The 19,468-nt window shown below is 34.7% G+C and overlaps 1 protein-coding gene across 5 annotated transcripts in view; it reads left to right on the top strand.

Annotated features, from left to right (window-relative positions):
* Positions 1 to 19,468, top strand: part of SGCZ (sarcoglycan zeta) — a 395,300-nt gene that overhangs the window by 285,449 nt on the left and 90,383 nt on the right. For 4 of the 5 annotated variants that reach the window (XM_068186811.1, XM_068186807.1, XM_068186810.1 and 1 more), the window contains one exon: positions 6,242 to 6,343. The exons of the other annotated variant lie outside the window; for it this stretch is intronic. In XM_068186811.1, coding sequence (XP_068042912.1) covers positions 6,242 to 6,343 — 102 coding nt within the window. The remainder of the gene's footprint in view (positions 1 to 6,241; positions 6,344 to 19,468) is intronic. 5 annotated transcript variants of the gene reach the window in all.

Raw genomic sequence — 19,468 nt, 5'->3', positions numbered from 1 at the left:
TACCTCTCCTGGCTGCCACAACCTTTCAAAGACAATAGTGAGCAGCCTCACAATGGTGATATTAAAGGACACATCTATGTTTGAATGAAAAATAGCGTAACTCCCCTTATGATGCAATAAAACCAAAATTTTAAACATGAAATGGGGGTTTCATCTTATTGCCATGACAGGTATATATTTTATATTAATATAGGTAGTTTATAATTGAAGAACCAGCTCATCCTCCATACTTTCTAAAGCAATTCTAAAGTAGCATGTATTCAAGGAATTTTAATTCCAGTTAGTTTGGATAGTAGTCTGACCTTTCTTTTTAATGTTTTTTCATGTTATTTTTTTCCTTAGTTTGTTCCTCTTTAAATATTGCTGCACTGTACTACAGTAATTTCTTCCCTAGCTTTACCTTGATATCTACATAGCGTCAGCATTGTAGATGCTATCTATTATTGTCAGCAGATGGAGACAGGCAGGGGTTTCCATCAAACCAGATTTTTGCCATTCCAGTGAATAACTTGCTATCATTTTATCTTTATTTTGGCAGTTGAAGTTCAGTTATCTTTCTTAGTAATCCAGGAAAATACTCTGGTTTTGTTGCTTGTACCACTACCCATTTTGTTTATGCAAGACTTTTGCTGCCTACAGTTTTTCCTCCAGTTGTACATCCATAATCATATCCAAGCACAATTTTTCTCCAACTAGGATTATTTTCCAGCTCTGTTTATTAAATCCAGGTTTTTGCATGTGTGAATACAATACAAATAATTTCCTTTGTCATCTTCCTTCCAATCTTTTGTGTGCATCTTCCATTTTATCAACAACATAGCTGCTAATATATTTAATCTTCCTCATCATCTCCATCCATCGCTGTCCCTTTACATTACCTGCTTTTTGTGCCATCCTATCAAGTTCAGTATTCTTTTTCCATCTTCACTATAATCACTACTTCTACATTGGTTCGGTCACCTTTCTTCTGATATCATACCCTATTTTTTTTTATTTGGCATGGCATGTTTGTAGGCTTAGATGTTTCATCTGTGCTTTCTCATACCAGTGCATGCATATCATCCAAATTCCCTTTCATATTTATCTTGTGCTATGATGCCTACAAGGCAACAGACATTGAATGCTTATTAATTTATAAGACATCTGATGTAGGCACTTTGTTTAAATGCTACTTTTCTATTATTATCATTTTCCCCTTCCCTGTTTTGTGTAATGATTCCTTCGTCAGAATGTGAGCTTTTGGAGACAGAGTTTGGGCTTAAATATGTACTCAGAAAACATGCAGGATGTCACATCTAATATCAGAACTTTTGAAAACCTTGAATATTATTGATAAGAATGGATTTCCTGACCCAACAACTACTTGTAAAGTAAAAGCTGTAAAGTACTGAAACATGTATTTGGTGTGTGTTGTTATTATTAAGGAGGTCAGAAAAAATACCATGCAAACTTGAAATATAAAATACCATTTATTAATGTTGTAGTCAGTTCAGAATAACCAACATTCCGTTCGCTTTTCTATGTGCTACTGCATTCAGGTTCATGATCCTAAGGAAAAAAAGCTGCATTTTAGTTAGCAGAGTTCTCTACTGCCTTATCATTGCTCACTTCATGAGATGCATGACAAATTACTGGAGGATCTATCACAGTGCTGTTCTCACCTTACATACTGAGAGTTTTCATTCCTGGAGCATCACACCTTCCAACTTCTTTTCTCCAGACCAAGGAATTTTGAATTCTGTGGTCTTACATAGGAATTGCAGATATTTTGTCCATTTTAATTCCTTTCAAATAGAAATGTTATTGATAGATTAGCAGAATTTTTTAACAGTAAAGGTCTGGGTTTGGTCTCATGCAAGGAGGTTTTATTTCATCTGGATGGAGGGAGTTTATAAGATATAGTTACTGGATTCCAAAATGTTATTTCTAACTGAAATATTCCACAGCTTGGCTTCAAAACTGCCCTTTTAGTAGCTTAAAGATCTTCTAAGCCAGCCTAGTGAATCCTGTCCTAGGTCTCCAGTTGTTGTCATCTGTGTCACAGAGGACTGGCTCTATTGTGTAGACTTGTTCTTGCACACTTCTGGTTTATCAGCAATTTGTGTAGAATTCCTTATCCTCTTCTTTTTTCTTAGAATGTCTTAATAATTAAACAAATAAAAGTAAAAAAGAAAGAATAAAGTAAAGAAAGCACACCACCACATATTCCATTAGATAGCAATATGTGTAGTCCAGGACTAGTTGTGGTAGTTTAGATTGTAGATAGGCTACTTCAGATTGTAGTTTTAGCCAACTTCCTGACTTGTTGAGAAGTGTTCCTAGTTCTTGAGAAGTATTCATAGCATATACTTTATATTTGTAGTTATCATAAAAGATGCTGCTGTAATAGTTTATTGGGCAGAAATTATACAGGCTGTATAAGTAATACACCCTTGTAGAATTCTCAGCACATTGTGAGGAAATAACTTAATCTTTTGAAAGATCATCCTGCCTGTTTAAAGACAGCATAAATTAATCTCTGGTTTTCTTATATACCATTTACAGGATCATCAAACATAAATCTCTGCCTGTTTATAAGCAGGTCAAAGCTTGGAAAAGCTCTGAATGTCAGCATTGTTGTTTGCCTCCCAGAATATTTTTCTGGGGAGTTATTTTATGTTCTGATTCAAATTTATACTCTCATTATCACAGATTTATAGTAAGCATAGTTTAGGTCTTCATTGACTTTAATGTAGTGTTCAAAGTCAGTAAAACTCTTCCTTAGGTTGCCGCAGTTTTAAGACAATAGCATAAACTAAATGCCTGGCTTTCATATTTTAATAGCTTCTTATTTGAATTTCTTGTTTTAATAACTGAAATATGATGTACTCTAAGAATAACATAAAATATTGATAGTGATGTCTGATTTTTTTACATCTCTATAAGACATGTTTATGGATGTAAAGGGGTTGTTTTTCTTCGTGTCTGAAGGAAAAGAACAATATAAGTGAGGCAGGATCCCTGTTAGTTTGTTTCTTATTCTTAAATGAGAAACATGGAAAGTTGTACATGGTATAACATGCCAATATTAAATCCTGAATAATAATGAAGAGGAAATAAAGCCATGCAAAGACAATCACTCACAACCTAGCACAGGCTGATGCCTACTCTGTCTTCAAGCAGTGGCCACTTTGAAAGATAATCCTTGTTCTCTCCAGCCCTCTTCTTCCTCTACCACCACTTTATCTTGCTGAGGATGATGTTACAGGTATGGAATATGCCTTTGGCTGCTGGGGGTCAATTGGCTTAGCTACGTTCCCTCTCGACTCCTTGGCCATCCCCACTCTACTTACTGGGGGCAGAGCGGGTGGGAAATGGGAAAGGCTTGACACTCTGGAAGCACAGTTCAGCAACAGCCAAAGCACTGGTGTGTTATGAGCACTGTTTCAGCCAAAACTACACACTGTTATACCAGCTGCAATGACAAAAGAAAACCTCCACGCCAGTCAGTCCCAGTACTTGACTCTTGTTTTAAGTACTGGCATAGTTCATTCAAGTCTATTTTTGCACTTGAGTATAATCAAATCACACCAAAAGGATAATCTGAGTTTTATTTGCCTGGAAAACCTAAACTTTATGGAGTTTATTTGGGAAATAAGCAGAAGGACATTCCTCTGATTAATGTTTTTAATTTTAATGACTTTTTAAGCAAGTTGAGTTAGTTCTGAAAACCCTTGAATTTTTATATTTAACAGCATAGTTTTAACCCAATGAAACAAGAAACTCCTCTTATTCCAATCCCTGTTTAAACTTGATGGAGGGGTTATTGATGAAAAAACATACTGGGAAGTAATTCTTTTACTGGGGTCATCTTCGTTAAGCATGTCATAGTAGTACCCATCTGATTATTTTCTGTATTTTACTATTCAGACTTATTTCACGTTGGTCATTACACATTTCAGGAATTGTCTGGAAGATTATTGTGTTTATAAAGGAATTGAGGTTGCAGTGACCCTATTCCAATTTAATAACACCTTTTGTGACTTAGGCTCCAGAATGTAGTGTCTGTCTTTCTGTGTTGAATAATGTAATTTTACTGAAGCTAGAGTGCTTCTGTCTGTTCAGAGCCTGTCTGCATTCCATCTGTTGGGTTCTGCTGAAGTAGTAAAGAATGACTACCTAGAAAGGTCACTCAGAAAAAATTAAAGTCCTTTTGGACACAGTAGGCTCTATGAATACTTTGTTTCTGAGACCCTGGCAGTTTAATCTTGCTGCAAAATTTAACTTCCCACTGCTGAAAATAAACAGAGAAAATATGATAAGTATCAAAAAATAGTGAACAAATTGATTTTGTGCTTTAGGTCTCTGTCAGTAACATAAGAACAGTGCCACCATATGAAGTTACTGAAAGTATTTTGTGAGGAACTATATAACTTCAGCAAAAAACACTTATGTGAACAGAAGTCTAGAAGAATACTGACAGAACTGTCCTCACAGCAGAGTTTTAACAGAGTACAATAAATGAGGAGCAAAGACAATAATGATGTGAAAGCAAAATAGCGAGTAGCTCCTGATTGAGGTTTACGCCATTCCGGTGTGGACTAAGCTGAGATTCAGGACGGTAAATATCACATATAAATACATAATTTTATCCTAAACATGCTTGCAAGATAGAGCAGATGGAAGCTTATTAGGCAACTTTAATTTCAGAATTTCTAGTTTTTCTGAAAACTTGATTTTACATTTTTGTGTATTTTGTTTTTATTTTTTACTTCCTCCTTTTCCCGCCTTCCCTATTTTTCCTGTAAATACATTTGATGTGTGTCAGTTACAAACATTCCACAGAAGCAGGTAAAACAAAATATTGAATTTGCCTTTTTTTGTTAGGAAACATGTTTATATCCAAATCAATAAATCAAAAAAATACCTAATTCCTGTTGAGTATTTATTCACTGACAAAAACTGCAGCATGCTTGTTGTATTTTCCCAGGTTATCCTTTACTATTAAAATTTTATTTTCTATTACTCTAGGATTGATCAAATCGAGACTTAATTTTTGTTAATGCAGATTGCACATTCCATAACAAGCTCTAATGTCTTTATCTCCTTTTCAAAAACAGGTATCACTCTTTCATTTTCCACTTTTTGTTGGAAAGCCCACAAATACCTGAAGTTTTCCATGTGAAAATATTAGTATAAACATGACTTGACTTAAGATAACTACTTTAACTTATATCAACTTTCTTAAGAAGCATTATTTGACAATTCAGCTATAGCAGTCGAGGACTGTTACCCAGCTGTTTACCCAGCAGGCAGAGGTTACTTGCCTCAGTTCAGGCAGCAGAGCAAAAGTGCAAGTTCTCATTGTTCCAGTACAGTAGAGTCAACAATGGCATTGAAATATGTAATTAACAATTAGATTAAATGTGCTTATTTTGCACTTAAGTGGATCAAGTTAAATTCCACTGGCTGTACAGTGAAGAATTGCTCTTCTGTAAGGAATAGAGTAACAAGATTCTCAGGATAAAGAATCTTGAATTTCTATTGCTGTGCAAAATAATTTTGTCTCTTGCGTTTAAAGAATGCTTCATTGTTTTTTTTTCCTCTAAGAGTGCAGCTGAAGCCGTATAATGCCACTTTTCTATGCTTATATTTTATTGAACATTGAATTATGTGGTTTACTTGTTTCATCCAGACTTTTACAATGGCGCTTTTCCTGTTTCTATTCGGATAAATAAACACAATCACTCAAAATAGCATTTTTGGAGTTGCTCATCAGCAATATGCTCTTAGTAGTTATGAGCAACTACTAAAAACGATTTTCCTATATATTTTAATCACCGGGAAAAGCAAAAAGACTGGATTCAAGCTATAAATGGCTTTAAATATTAAAAAAAAATTACATATATATAGAGAAAATTAACTAGTTTTTTTTTAATTGAGTAATTGTAAAATTCAGGATCTACTTTCACCGTACACAGGGAACAATGATGATCCACAGTTGTACTTTGGCATTAGGTTCATCCAAGAAATAAAGTATGCAGGTCTCCATCAGGTTGCACAGTTAAATACTTCAGTCCTAGGTGGAGCTCTGGCTATAAATGTGCCCGTTTACCTCCTGCCCAAGATCATGAGAAGAGCTGGGGACAGGGGGACAGCACTCATTATTTTTAGGGGTTAAGCCAACTACTGTCTTCTTTTTAGGTTGTTCTGGATAAGGTTATTTCCTAAAGTGAATATATATATATATTGTTGATTGTAGGATGGAATGGGAAATTTGAGAGTCACTAAAAAAGGAATACGACTTGAAGGAATATCTGAATTTCTACTTCCACTATATGTGAGAGAAATCCATTCTCGAAAGGTAGGTATTTTTAAACTTTATTTCTTCATTTGTAGCTTATATAAATTGATCTCTTCAGTCTCAAACTACAGAGTTTAATTCTTACACCTTCTAGATTAGCAATCAGTAGAGGTTTGCTTTGAGAATATATTAATAGTGAAAGCTTCCTTCATGCCAATTTTTTTTTTTCTGAAACCTTGCTTACTTTTTAAAATAAGTGTTTTATCATAAAGAAAGGAGATTCAAAGCATGTATATTTTATACTGCAAATGACCTCAGCACTGGGAATGGAACATTTGACTCTCATTTGATATAAAGTCCAGAAAAACAAGAGTGATGATAAGTTCGAAATTCGGTGAAATAAGGAATTGTTTTGTTCTTTTTATCACTAGCTATCATGATTTCTTTTTCTTTTTCATTATTTTTTTAGTTTTAATTTTTGTTTGGGTTTATTTTGCTTATTAGATAGAAGAAATCCTGCTGTACTGTGTAATGTCTCTAGGATTTAATTTTTCAAAGCAAACTCTTTTAAATGTTGTTGAATTTAAATTATCATATAGCATTACATTATTACAGACGAAAAAAGAAAAGCAAGAAATTTTTAACTCTGAAATTCAGTTAGGTCATTTTACCTCTTTTGTTTTATTCAGTTATGCTGTTTATATTAACATTGTCAATGAATTTTAAAAAAGCTGGAAAAATCATCATTTTGCTGTGAGAGTGATTACCTATGACCTGAGCAGAATGTTATGCTGGCTTTCAGTCAATCATCTGAAAAGAATTTTAGTGAGCATACTGCAACATTTGACAGGAATCACAAGTATGTTGACCCTAAATTCCTTGGTGGAAAATTTTGTCTGTTGAAATCTGTCTTCTATGTATATAAGAAAAGTCTTGAGTACATTCATAAGTGAGATGACAGTTTCCCATTTCCCTTAATTAGTTTGCTCTTGTGTTAATGAATCCTTGAGATAGTCTCTTCATCCTCTTGTTCTGTAAAGCTAAGATCTTTCAATGCTTGATAACGTAGCAGTTTTGTCCTAGGTAACGAAAACTTTTATAATAGTTAAATAACCTTGCAGGGACCATACTTTTCATTCAAGGATGCAGAACATTACTCATGATGCATGCATATTTCCCATTTCTTTTCAGTGAGTGGACAGTGTATATTATTGTTCCATGTCCTGTTACTGTACATGAGACTAATGATTTGGAATATTTTCTTGCCCAGTGCTTCATACTGCAGAACATTGGTTCTGTTAAAAAGAAGATGGAAACTTGTGTTTCAAGTGATAGTAATGAGACTTCAGTAGGGTCCTAATTTCATTTAACTGCTAACAAATCTCAGAAAAAAATGCATTTTATGCATATTTAATGCATAATTATTGTAAAGGAGAGGATGGAGAACCTACCAGATGCCTAACATAAGGTCCCAGTAATCCTGTGAGGCTCAAGAAAAAATGGTGCTTGTCAGTACATATTCTCAAGCCAGCAGAAAATAGAGTTGATCATTTATTGGGCAAAATAATTCAAGTAAAATATTTTTGGAGTTCCAGGTCTACTTATATGTATTAACTTTATGGCACTTGTCACCTAGATAAAAAAGTGGTATTTACACTGGCTTTGTTCTCATCTTGCAGCACTTTTGAACCAGATTCACTTTCCAGTCTTATGCCAACTTGCTCAGTAATTGTGCTAAAGTTCAGCAACTTCTGTATACAAATAGGAATGCCACGAGGGAATGATGAAAGGACCCTCTGGAGCTGTATCCAGCTTAGCAGTAGGGTTTTGTTATGTCTCTGCAGGGTATTTCTACAGCATTATGGCATCTGCATGTGACACGAGTTGTTTTGGCACTTAAAAAAGTGGCCACAGTGCTGTTGAAATTTAAAAGTAAGCTAGGTTTTCTGAGCTCTCATCACAGTCAGTAGTGACCTAGTCAATACTGATAGCAGATTCTGAGCAACTATCCTACTCACCAGACATTAGTGTTTGCTTTGGGTAATACAGACAGAAATGCTTTTGTCTGCCTTTTCCATTGAAGTAATAATGATTTAAGTTTGATGTATACTGGAGTTAAAATATTCTGTGAAATCAACTCATTGCTTATTTTCTAGAAGGAAAGTTAGTTCTTTAAGCCCACACTCATTCCCCTATAAAAGAAGGCATCCATTAAAGTGACATTTTTGATTAAATCCTTGATGACTTATTCAGTATGCAGGACCGGTATATTTCCTCTGCACTGCAGACCATGATTTGTGGAATGGCCTCTGAGGGAGCTCCTTGGAGGCTCTCAGGAGCTCTCAGGAGCTCTCAGGAGGTCAGGCCTTCGCTGTTCTCCCACTGCAGCACAGGCAGAGTGAGGTGGGAAGGCCAGTGTTTGCAGTGAGGTACAGCAGCAGCTGTGTGGTGCTACGGCTAGGAGGCATTATTGGAATTCTTGCACATTTGCTGGTGCTATCTTTTAGTAAGCTCGATCTGGAAATGATAAAAATGTTCATTGAGGGGGCAGCATTCACCTCTGATAGTGAATTACTGCTGATAAGAGTGCCCAGCAGTCTGTTGAGTAGGTAGGCAGAGCTGAGCTCTCTGCTGCTGCAATTTAAGTGTAAGAGTGGCTAGATTTGCTAGTGTAAAGCTCACATATAAGCATAGGATGACCACTTGCCTGCTGCATACCTGGGTGCCCAAATAACATCATTTATGTAGTGTTAAATGCAGACTAAAACTGCCTTTATCAAGAGAATGGTATTGAATTTTGTGTACAGGTTGGAATACTGCCTTTTGTCTTGTGGTTGCTTCCTTGAAACTCTGAATATTCAAAGTGCTAAAATACTTAGATTTAAGTCAGTTGAAAAAAAAAAAATGTGAATTCTTAAAAACAAAAGAAAATGTCTAGTGACATTTACTTCTGACAGTATAAAATTTTCTTTCGAAAGGTAGTAGTAAAAAAGCCAGGTCTTGACTAAAATGAATATTTTCTTTTGTGTAGAAGTTGTGTAAATAACAAGGCTACTCAAAGTGTGCTGTTTCCCTTGCCCTGCTCCTCTTGCTTTGCCCTTTTTACCATATGTAGTTAGTGGTGTCTGCAGAACTATGGGTTTGTACCCCCAGTTCTATGTTTTCACAGAGAAGAAACTTCTATATTTTCATCAAATGGCTTCTCTGAATGTCAGAATTTAAAATGATGCATCAGACCCCGAAGAGATAAGGGCTCATTTGATCCTGAATTGATATATTTATAACCCCCAAACCAGGGCATGTGTACTCTATGAAATGAATCTTACAGAGAATTACATTTTGGCTATGAATGGTCGAGCTGTATACTTTTGATAAAATTGCTAGCCTGAAAGCAGCAAGTTTAATCCAGACCATGTTATATTTCCCATGTTTACATCATTTGCATTGATATGATGCAAACTTTATTCTTTATAGTGTATCTTTAATGAGAGGTATGAAATCAAATAACACATAATGCAACATCCTGAATAATTTCAATATTTCAGTTCTTCTGAATTAAATGCTTTTATTATCATGCTACTGCATCCATACTGCTGCACTTCAGAATGGGAACAATCAAAGTACACCCTTATTAGTATGTCATATAACAATAAAAGTGTTTCATGGTGTTTTCTTAAGAATGTATTCCTGGGTTTATTAAACTTTTTAATTTCACATAGAGTTCTTAAGGGCTGAAAAAAAATCCAGTCTTCTCTTTGTTAAATTGTTTCCATTACATAAAAAGAAGTAACCCATTGTCCCTTAAAGTAGAGGGGATTACTTTGGGGTTTTTTTTTCATAATTAATAAGGTTAAAAATGTATTCTCTGGAATTAGCATGTGTTTTCCAGAGATATCCTTAGAGAACATGGAATTTAATAATTGAGTTAAAAGTCTTTGGGAGAATGTCAAGAAAACAAAAAATAGTGAATATATATGAACTTCTTACTGAACATGAGAAACTCTGAAAAGTCTGTGTTTATCTTGTGTCTTAAAATATGTGATTCTATATGAATTAAGAAATTGTATGTGGGGTTCAAAGCAGGATTTCTTTAAGGTATTTTTTCCTCCAGATTTTTACTCAAGAGACTGAATATCCTTGTCAGTATTAAGAGAGCTTTATTTTACATTGTTTTATTTCCAAACCTGGGTCAATCTTGACAAAAGCAAATCTACAATATGTTTCTTTCATCACTGTTTCTCTGAGTGTATATAATAATCAAAATAGAATTAGCCTTTGCTAATTTCAGCAAAATCATTGCATATATTTAGGTTTATGTTTGGGCTTTAGGTACCTTTGTGGCAGCCTCGAATTCTTTTTCTGAGACCATGTCTTTGTTGAGCTTCTCTCTCCGATCGAGTTATAAGGATGCAGCATAGGAGATCACATCAAAAACCTTTATGAAGTTGAGGAAGAACATACATTCTTCTTGTGCATTGAAACAGGCTTCTCCTTTTGCAAGACCACAAATTGGTGCTCCTTGCCTTTACTAATCCCATGCTCATTTTGTCCCAGCTGCCTTGTTTTCATATCTACATTGTAGTAATTTTCAGGGGCCTCTTCCCACATAATCTTGCTAGGAACTGTTGTGGGACTGACTGGGCTGTAGTTTCCAAAGTCTTCCCTCCTTGCAAGATGTTCTTACTCTCTTGTAAGGGCCTGGCAGGAGGTTGGTTTTTTTTGGTTTTTTTTTTTTTTTTTGGGGTTGGGTAGTAGGAGCATATTCCCCCACATTCCACTCAGACATGTTCTCCCAAAATTTCCAGGCCAGATTTGCTATAAATACCCTCTTTTCTGCTCTGTGAGATACCCCTCTGCCATGCAGTCAAAACTAGTTCAAGAGTCATGCAGTCCTACCACTACTGAGGTATATAGGTATCAGAGAAACTCCATTTAGGAGATGTCATTGCACATTTTTTTGGTAATATCAAAAAAAAATCACAAAGGTACCCAAAGAATCTGCTGCTGTTATTGCACAGAATGAAATGCAATACTTGTTTCTGTGGCTACATGTCACAATCCACTCAGATAAAACTTGAAATACTTCCCAGTTAATTTTTCTGATACCTGCTCTTCAAGCCTTGCCCTTTGGGATCACTCACCTGTCACTAAATATAAAGTCACTATTATGGCATTGTCCTGGTTTTGAGAACTAGGACAGTCATAAAGGACTCCTTAAGTTAGTTTGGCTCTCAACACCATGTCATTTCAATAGTGTCACTTTTATTAGTATGAAAATGATGTAAGGTTTTCTTAATCACAAGCTTTGCCGAAGGACAAGTCACTCCTATATTTGTTGGTGGTCTCTGGAGGGACTAGCACTCTGAAATTGAGTTGGCTGTGCTTACTCTTTGCTGACAGCTGATAAGAACTTCCATGATTCATGATTTTGTTCTTGATTTGCTATACTTCAATGGAATCTGTCTGGGGATCATTCAGTTCAACAACCTTATATTTTGATCTTGGCTTTTTCATGTCAGCCTCCACTCCTGTTATTATTGGTGAAACTTGTTGCTAAGTCAAGGAGGATCTCTGCTTTTTACACTGAAAAATCTGAGTTAATATTACCCAAGCCTTTTTCTTTGGTTGATTATCGTTCATTAATCAAGTCATGAGAAGCCTATATCTACCCAATTTTATACCAGCCTGAGGAACTGAATTTGATTTGGAAACACTTCTTCAGATGGATGTGGGAAAATTATTAAGTTGTAACCGTTTTTCTGGGGGTTTGTTGTTATTTTTTAGCCTCAATTGCATTTTCAGTTTTCCAAGTACTTCCTTCATGTAATACATCTGTGTACTGCTGGGGAAAATTTCAATGAAACCATGTGACATCTCAGTTTGATGTTCATAATGTTTTGTATCTAAATCTAATTTTTATCTAATTCTCAAGTAAAGTGTATTTCGTCTGAGCTGTTTTAACTGTATGGGCATCTTATGCTGAGGAATGACCTCTTATTTCCTGAAGAACTTTGAAATAGTTTAGTTGTACTTTACACAAGCTAAGCAATTAAAGGAATACTATATGTTTAAAAAAAAATAGTTATACTTCCATAGAAAATCTGATCCAACACAATAAAGTAAAAGCAGATTAAATGCAAGTGACTTGAAAAGAGGAAAAATCTCTGTCTTTATCTCTTTGTGTATGAATTTGCTTATCTTTCTTTTTGGAGAACAATTATCCTTTGCATAACATTTTATAGTTTTGAGGAACACTTCAGTTTTGCTCCTCTGTATAAACCTTAGGACTATGGATGCACAGGTAAAACTTAGAGGCAAAAATGTTAGTCATCATGACAGAAAAATATCCACAGAAGACATTAAGCACAAATGAAATGCATTAACATAATTTTATCTCCCCAAAATACTGTTAGTTTTTTAGCCCTGACTTGGGTGCTGCTGAGATAATTTTAAATGTTTTAAATTTACAAAATAAATTTTACCCATTATACATAGTTTTTTTTTTTTAATCTGAAATAGAATTGTTACAATCTTCTTTAACTTAGTCAGTTTTGCTTTCAGAATAGTTTTTGTCTTGCATCATACTTCTTGCTTTAAAAGCATTTGTATTGAAATCATATAAAGTAGTCAAGTAGTTCATCACCTACAAAAATACATATCAATAAAATTCCCCAAATTCCCCAAACCTAAAGATTGCTTGTTACAGATCAGAGGTCAGAAGTTCTGAACCAATTTTGGTTTTGATAACACCTGTGACAAAGTCATAGACGCTTACTCCCAGAGTTTCATGAGGCAGTTTAGAAAAAATAATTCTACCTATTTATGTAATTTGTCAGATCTGTATTGTGTTAGAACCAGGGTTGTTGGATGGAGGTTTTTTTTTTTCCTATTAGTTTTCTCAATATTTCTATACTCTATCAGAAAGTATAGAAGTCCCTGAGCAAAGAAAGAAAATTGCCTTCTGACTGTTAAGAAATACTCTATATTTTGGGACACTGTGCACAATATTGTGTCTGACATCACAATAGAGAAAATTAATTAATATTTCAAAGTTTATGATAAAAAAAAAATTAATCTCATCTTGACTAGCTGGAGTGATATTCAAAATATTAGTTATGGAATAATTATCATGACAGTGTCTTATTAGGACACCACTGCTCTCTTAAAGAGAAAAATCTGCTTGTTCCTCCACAGCTTCTGGCAGCCACTACAAGCAAATATAATGATTTCATTTAAAATATTGTCCCTCTCCCATTTGAAATTAGCTTTGTATTTTCTTCCTTTCAGAGAGAGCTAAGTTCAATTTTACTACTTCACAATAAGCAACATTTTTTGTATGAAGACATATATATGACCTGCTTGGTCAGTCTTAAAAGCTGGAGTTTTTTATTCCAGATAGCAAGTATGCTTTTTGGTTTTGTCATAATAAACATGTCATGTTATAACCCCTAGTTTCAGAAACAACTTGTATCCAACAATGAAATTTCCTGCTTTGAAAATGTCTTTATAGAGTGATTTTTGGGTTGTTTTACCATTCCCTGAAAGCGTTCCCTGTCCATCTGGTGTTGTGACTTAAACTTCCATCTCTTTTATATAGTTCTGAAATCCCTCCCTCAGTGACTAAAACTTCATGGGATTTTGTACTGTCAAATCAAGTTCTCAGGAGCCTGCTGAACTTCCATCAGTTTTAGGAAGCAATATGGCCACAGCATCACCTGTAGTGGGGAATAATTAAGTTAAGATAAAGAAGGTAAAGAGATGCAAGTGCTACAAGCATTTTAATGAAGTAGTACAATTTACTAAAACATTTTAAAATAAAAATATAATTTTTCTCTTTCCCTTTTTAGGCAGTGTAATAAATACGTGTTACTTTTTTTTTGCTTGTAGCTATTCACTGCATGGTTAATTCAATTCATCCTTAAAAACAGGCACGCAGAACAATAATTCTCCTTCTTAGATGCAAAATAAGTACCACATTTCATCATCTTATGGATTACATTCTTGAATCTTTGCTAACACTGTTACTGCAAAGCAGCTGGAAATTTATTATTTGAGGAAATGAAATGGAAGCATTGATTATACCATAACAAGGACTGTGTTTTGACACTGGCCTCCATCCAAGAGTGATAAGTAATGCTAACATTAGTTGAAAGCATTGTTGACTTGAAGAACATCCTCAGGAAATAATTCCTCAAAACCAAACTATTTATATTCTTTTCATTACCAAGTGTATGATGAATCACTTCCTTTAATCCCAAGATATTATGTTATGTTAAAATTTCAAATAAAAAAAATTACCTAACTTCTCATACTTCTCATCTTTAACAAGTTGTACGAAGTTAATTTTTAAAACTCAGTTTTGATTACTCTGCTAATTCACTGATATGTGATATTTTTTTAAAAGTCTTAGAATTAAATTTCAAAAAATATTTTACGTTAGTAACTAAAGGGCATAGGTTTTGCAAGGCTAAATCTCCAAACTGTGCAAAGACCTCACATTAAAGAAGGAAAGCCTTAAAACAGCAAACCAGTTCATTGTTGTGTAGTCTATTATTTCCATCTCATAGACATAAAGTAAGGGAAAGATGTTTGGGTTTTTTTTTTTTTTGTTAGAAATTCAGTAGGAAATAAACACTAGCAAGAACTTCAAACTATAGATGGTGAAATGCATGGGTGAGATTAGGACAAAGAAAACTCACAAGTAGAAATCTTGTAATGGGAGCAGCTGAACAAGTTAGCATCCTGTACTGGAATTGATAATTATGGCTTCAGCATTATGATTGTGCAATAACAGCAGGGGATTTACTGTAAAGTTGGCTCTTGGGCTTCAGCCAGAGGCTCATTTGTATCTTTTGCTGAATTTAAATCAGTTGTTCTGCATAGGAAGTTACTGTAGTTCACAAAATTTGTAATTTAGACTGGCAATCTATCATGCATAATTCTACAACAGCTACATACTCTTGCTGAACTCTTTGCAAGTGTAAGTGGTAATTGCAGTAGCTGGCTGAAGGTTGACTCTGAATTTTCTTTTGGTCTGAAGTACAAATTATTTTTAAAAATACAACGTTATACAAAAATGTGATTAGTAGAAGTGAAATCTGTATTGATACTAAACTTGGCACTCCAGTGGTGATTTACATGAAAGAAGTTTCTTAGTAGAAAGGAAAACTGAAGTAAGAATATAGAATGACTAGATTTTTTTCCCTCTTGCTAGATAAGCATATAAATGGCTAGGTTTGGACAAAGTTTGCTTTTGCCTCTGAGTTTCTCCACTGGCATCCACCAGACTGGAATCTTCCTATGAATCTTTGGTCTCTCTTTCTGAGTATAGTACAAAATCCCAGAAGGAAAGTGCTCCATATTTGTGTTGTCATTTTGATAAAGTACAGATATTTGGGAATGTCAATTAACTGTCCTGACAAGCTGAGCCAAAACACTGCCACAGAAAATGCAGAAAGCAACTTGGCTTTTTACAGGAGAAACTACTTTACATTCTACAAGCAGCAAATTAGTTTTAAAAAATATTATAGTTAAAATATTATTATTACTATTTAGATCAGGGATACTAATGAGTGCTTTTTTTAAGATGCAGGTGCTTCTTCTCTTATAAATTATTCTCTACTAGGATGCAGGGTTTGTTTTTTTTTTCTTTAAAACAGTGTGGATCATATTGAATAATATACTAATTTTGGAATAGCTTCACTGGTTGTTCAGCATGAAAAAGGACAACAAAATTTTGTTATTCTGAAAGTGAGGAAAATTATACATTAGCATAATAATTGATGGGACTCTTTTACTGCTCAGATAAGGTGTTAGGATTACCTGAAAGCAGTCAATGGAAGAGTGCAGTGGTCTCTCTTCATCTTTTATAAATGGTGGTGATTGAATACTTGCCCAGAGAAGTTGTAGGTGCCCCAGATCTGGAAGTGTTCAGGGCCAGGTTAGATGGGGCTTTGAGCAATCTGGTCTAGGGGAAGGTGTTCCTGCCCATGGGAGTTGGAAAACAAATGATCTTTATGGTCCCTTCTGACATAAACCTTGTGATGATTCTTTGATTTTTATTTCCTCAATTTTTTTTTCTCCTATTACATAAGAAACAGTATCTTAAGATGGTTCTAAAGTTGTCACACAAAAACCACGGAAATTATTAGCTGAAATATTGTTGATAGTTTATCCAAGAAGTCAGGGTTATATTCTCCCAGCTGAAGACCACATTTTTTTCTTAACTCCATATTTCATTCTTTGCATTTTAAAGCATTTATCAATTTCGCTTTGGAGTGAGAAGAGCATTAAAAACTGGTTTTAACTAAAAATAGAATTAGTGTTAGGATTTGTGTATTTAGGGCTATTCTGTATCTTTCTAAGGTTTGCAGGTTTTTATTGGTCTGAGTTTTTATCTGTGGATTTCAGCAATTAGAGGTAATTGCCAATCAAAATATTGGAAGAAGCATCTGATGAGCATGGCACAGATGCTTTATGTGTGATTCCAGTAGTATAAATCAGTATTTATGAGGCACTCTATAAAGAAATATGTTGCACGTGTGTATTTTTGTAAGAATAACAGGCATAAATCTCATTTTGACCTTGAGTTTGGCATTCAGAAGATGATGTCTATGTACATCCATATTATTTAATCTGTCCACCCAGTTACCAGTTCAGGAACTATGTAATTAACACAATCTTGCTGCAATGAGAAACAGGTGGGCACTAATTACCCCTTTATCCACCAGGTATCTCAGTTCCTACATAGGAAGCACTTGAGCACACACAGACTACAGATGCCTGGTGTTCACTACAGTTGAACTGAGATTACAGGGTGTGCTGCATAGTGTAAAATGAGTTACAGATGCAACCAGCATAATATAACCTTCCTGCTTAATATAACCTGCATAATATAGCCTTCCATTGGATAAACCAAGTTCAGTCTTGGAACACAAGCAAGTAGAATAAATGAACATAATTTAAACCATAACTGTGGATTCTAGAATCTAATACATGCCTCAGGCTGAAATGACATCCCTGCCCTGGTAAAAGAGTTCAGTAATGAAACATTAACACAGTAATGAAATCCTTTAAGAGGTACATAGAGACACTTGATTCACACCATCTGAGATTTTCCATGTGAATTTCAGTGTGAATTGATGAGACACATTTAATTGCATGTTTGGGTCAATTTCCACTTCATGTACAACATTTTGTTGTTGAATTACTTATCCCTTCAAACAAACTACTTTTGGATCAAATAATTAAAAATATTAAGACTAGGAGTGTTTCCCTGTAGAAAAGCCCATAACAACTGATGGTTATTTCGATGTTATGCAGATGTTATGGTTTTTGAATAGTAATTTAATAATAATTTAAAAGTTTTAAACCCCCCAACATTTTAATTACTCATTCAGGTTTTTTTTTTTTAATAGACCAGTTTAACATTTGTTCTTGAAGACAAATTGCAGGTGGAGGACTTACTTTCCAATTGCTGGGCATAATCCCTCAGAATTTCATCTTGTAATCCTTTTCAAATGAGAGTCTAGCTCTTTAAAACAGAATCTTCTCTGATCCATATCATAATATTTAGCATTTTAGTTTTCATCAAAAGAGCACTTCTGTAATGCCTGTCCTAATCCTTTCCAAATACTGTGCTCTGGTATGTGTCATGGCTTGGTCTTGCAGTATGCAAACTGGATTTCTTTCTGCACAGTATTAATGCTATTTCCTAATACTGTGTCCTCAGCACTGCAAGTCTCATTGTAAAAGTCTGTTGTAATTAGATCACACTGCTGTATATATAACCACTTTCTCACTTCTGCTAATCAACCTATTCACTTTCTTTTGCTTCTTTTCCTTAATGATGCCAAGGGCCCTGCTCTTTTGTCAGCCTGCCTGGGGGTTTAGGCAGAAGGCTTAATTAATGTCTTCAGCTGTGATCTGGAAAATGCACTCTCTCACAATTTGGATAGGTCCCTACGATTCAAATAAAGTAAAACTAAGAAATCTCTAAAGGCTGAAAGTTCCAAGTCAGAAATGTAACTGAGAAATCAGTACATCCCTCTCCCACAGAAGGTCATCTGCTACATCCTTTAAATGATTGTATGTGCTGTTAGACTGCATAAGGAAATAAGAACCTCAGAGAATGGGGGTATTAATAAAAAGTACAGAAGCATTACTGATTCTTATTTACGTGAACTATTCTATATCAAGCATACTGAGATCATCCATTAATATTCAGTGCCCTCTGTTATTATTACAAATATTACTTTGTTTTGAAGATTAGGCTTGTAGGCATCATTCTAAGCTCATCCTTCCCTTATAATTTATTTCCTTTGTGTTTTGAGACTGATGAGCTATAAATTGCTCATGAGATGTAATGGGTTTTCTAATCAGAAGCTGTAAAGAGTAGAGCCTGGCATTATTTTACTGCTTTGCTAAACAGTTTTACTAATGAGGCTACTAATACAATGTCCCCATTGAAAGATGAAACTCATGATGATATTTCTCCTGATTGGGAAGAAAGATAAGCAGTTTTATTGTAAATTATTTCTAGCAAATATCTTCATCCTTAGAGATGCTTTGTGGGCAGGATCACTAACATTAAAAATATGAAAGTAAGCAGTAGCTCTGTCAAAGTAAGGTGGAAAACTGTGGAAGATTTAATTCATCATTCTTGTCTCAAATATTTCCTTCCAAAATAATGCAAGTAAGCTCTCTCAGCAAAAGCATTTATAGCATCATAATATCATATTTGTTACAAAAATGCATTAGGAATGCAGCATCACATCCTAAACACTTTCACAGGACATGCTTTTCTCCTTTGAAAAGAGAATAAAGTTTGATCATAAAGACAAGTATGCCAAGTGTTCAGAGGAACTGAAGGTCTCAATGACTTTCTGGAGCCAGGGCATCCTATGACTTGCCTTCCTCTCTCTATGAGAAGTTTGGCTTGGTTTTGGTTTGTTTTTTCTCTATCCTCCATAAGAATTAATCATTATCCTCTGCAAAAATTAATCTAAATATTTCTGATTCTCTTGCGCATGTATTTCTGCATGTGTGCAAAAGTGGGAGAAAGAGATCCCCATCACATACATAGAATTGTGCAAGATTAATGTTCAAGTCTCTGATCTTGGTTAAGGTGACTTAAGACAAGAGGACTGTGGTCTCCAAGGTGATGTGTTTTTTTCTGGTTTTAAT

This window comes from Anomalospiza imberbis, chromosome 4 (assembly GCF_031753505.1).
Source record: "Anomalospiza imberbis isolate Cuckoo-Finch-1a 21T00152 chromosome 4, ASM3175350v1, whole genome shotgun sequence".
NCBI lineage: Eukaryota > Metazoa > Chordata > Aves > Passeriformes > Viduidae > Anomalospiza > Anomalospiza imberbis.
The sequence above is the reverse complement of the archived record's forward strand: the minus strand, read 5'-3'. Positions and strand labels throughout refer to the sequence as shown.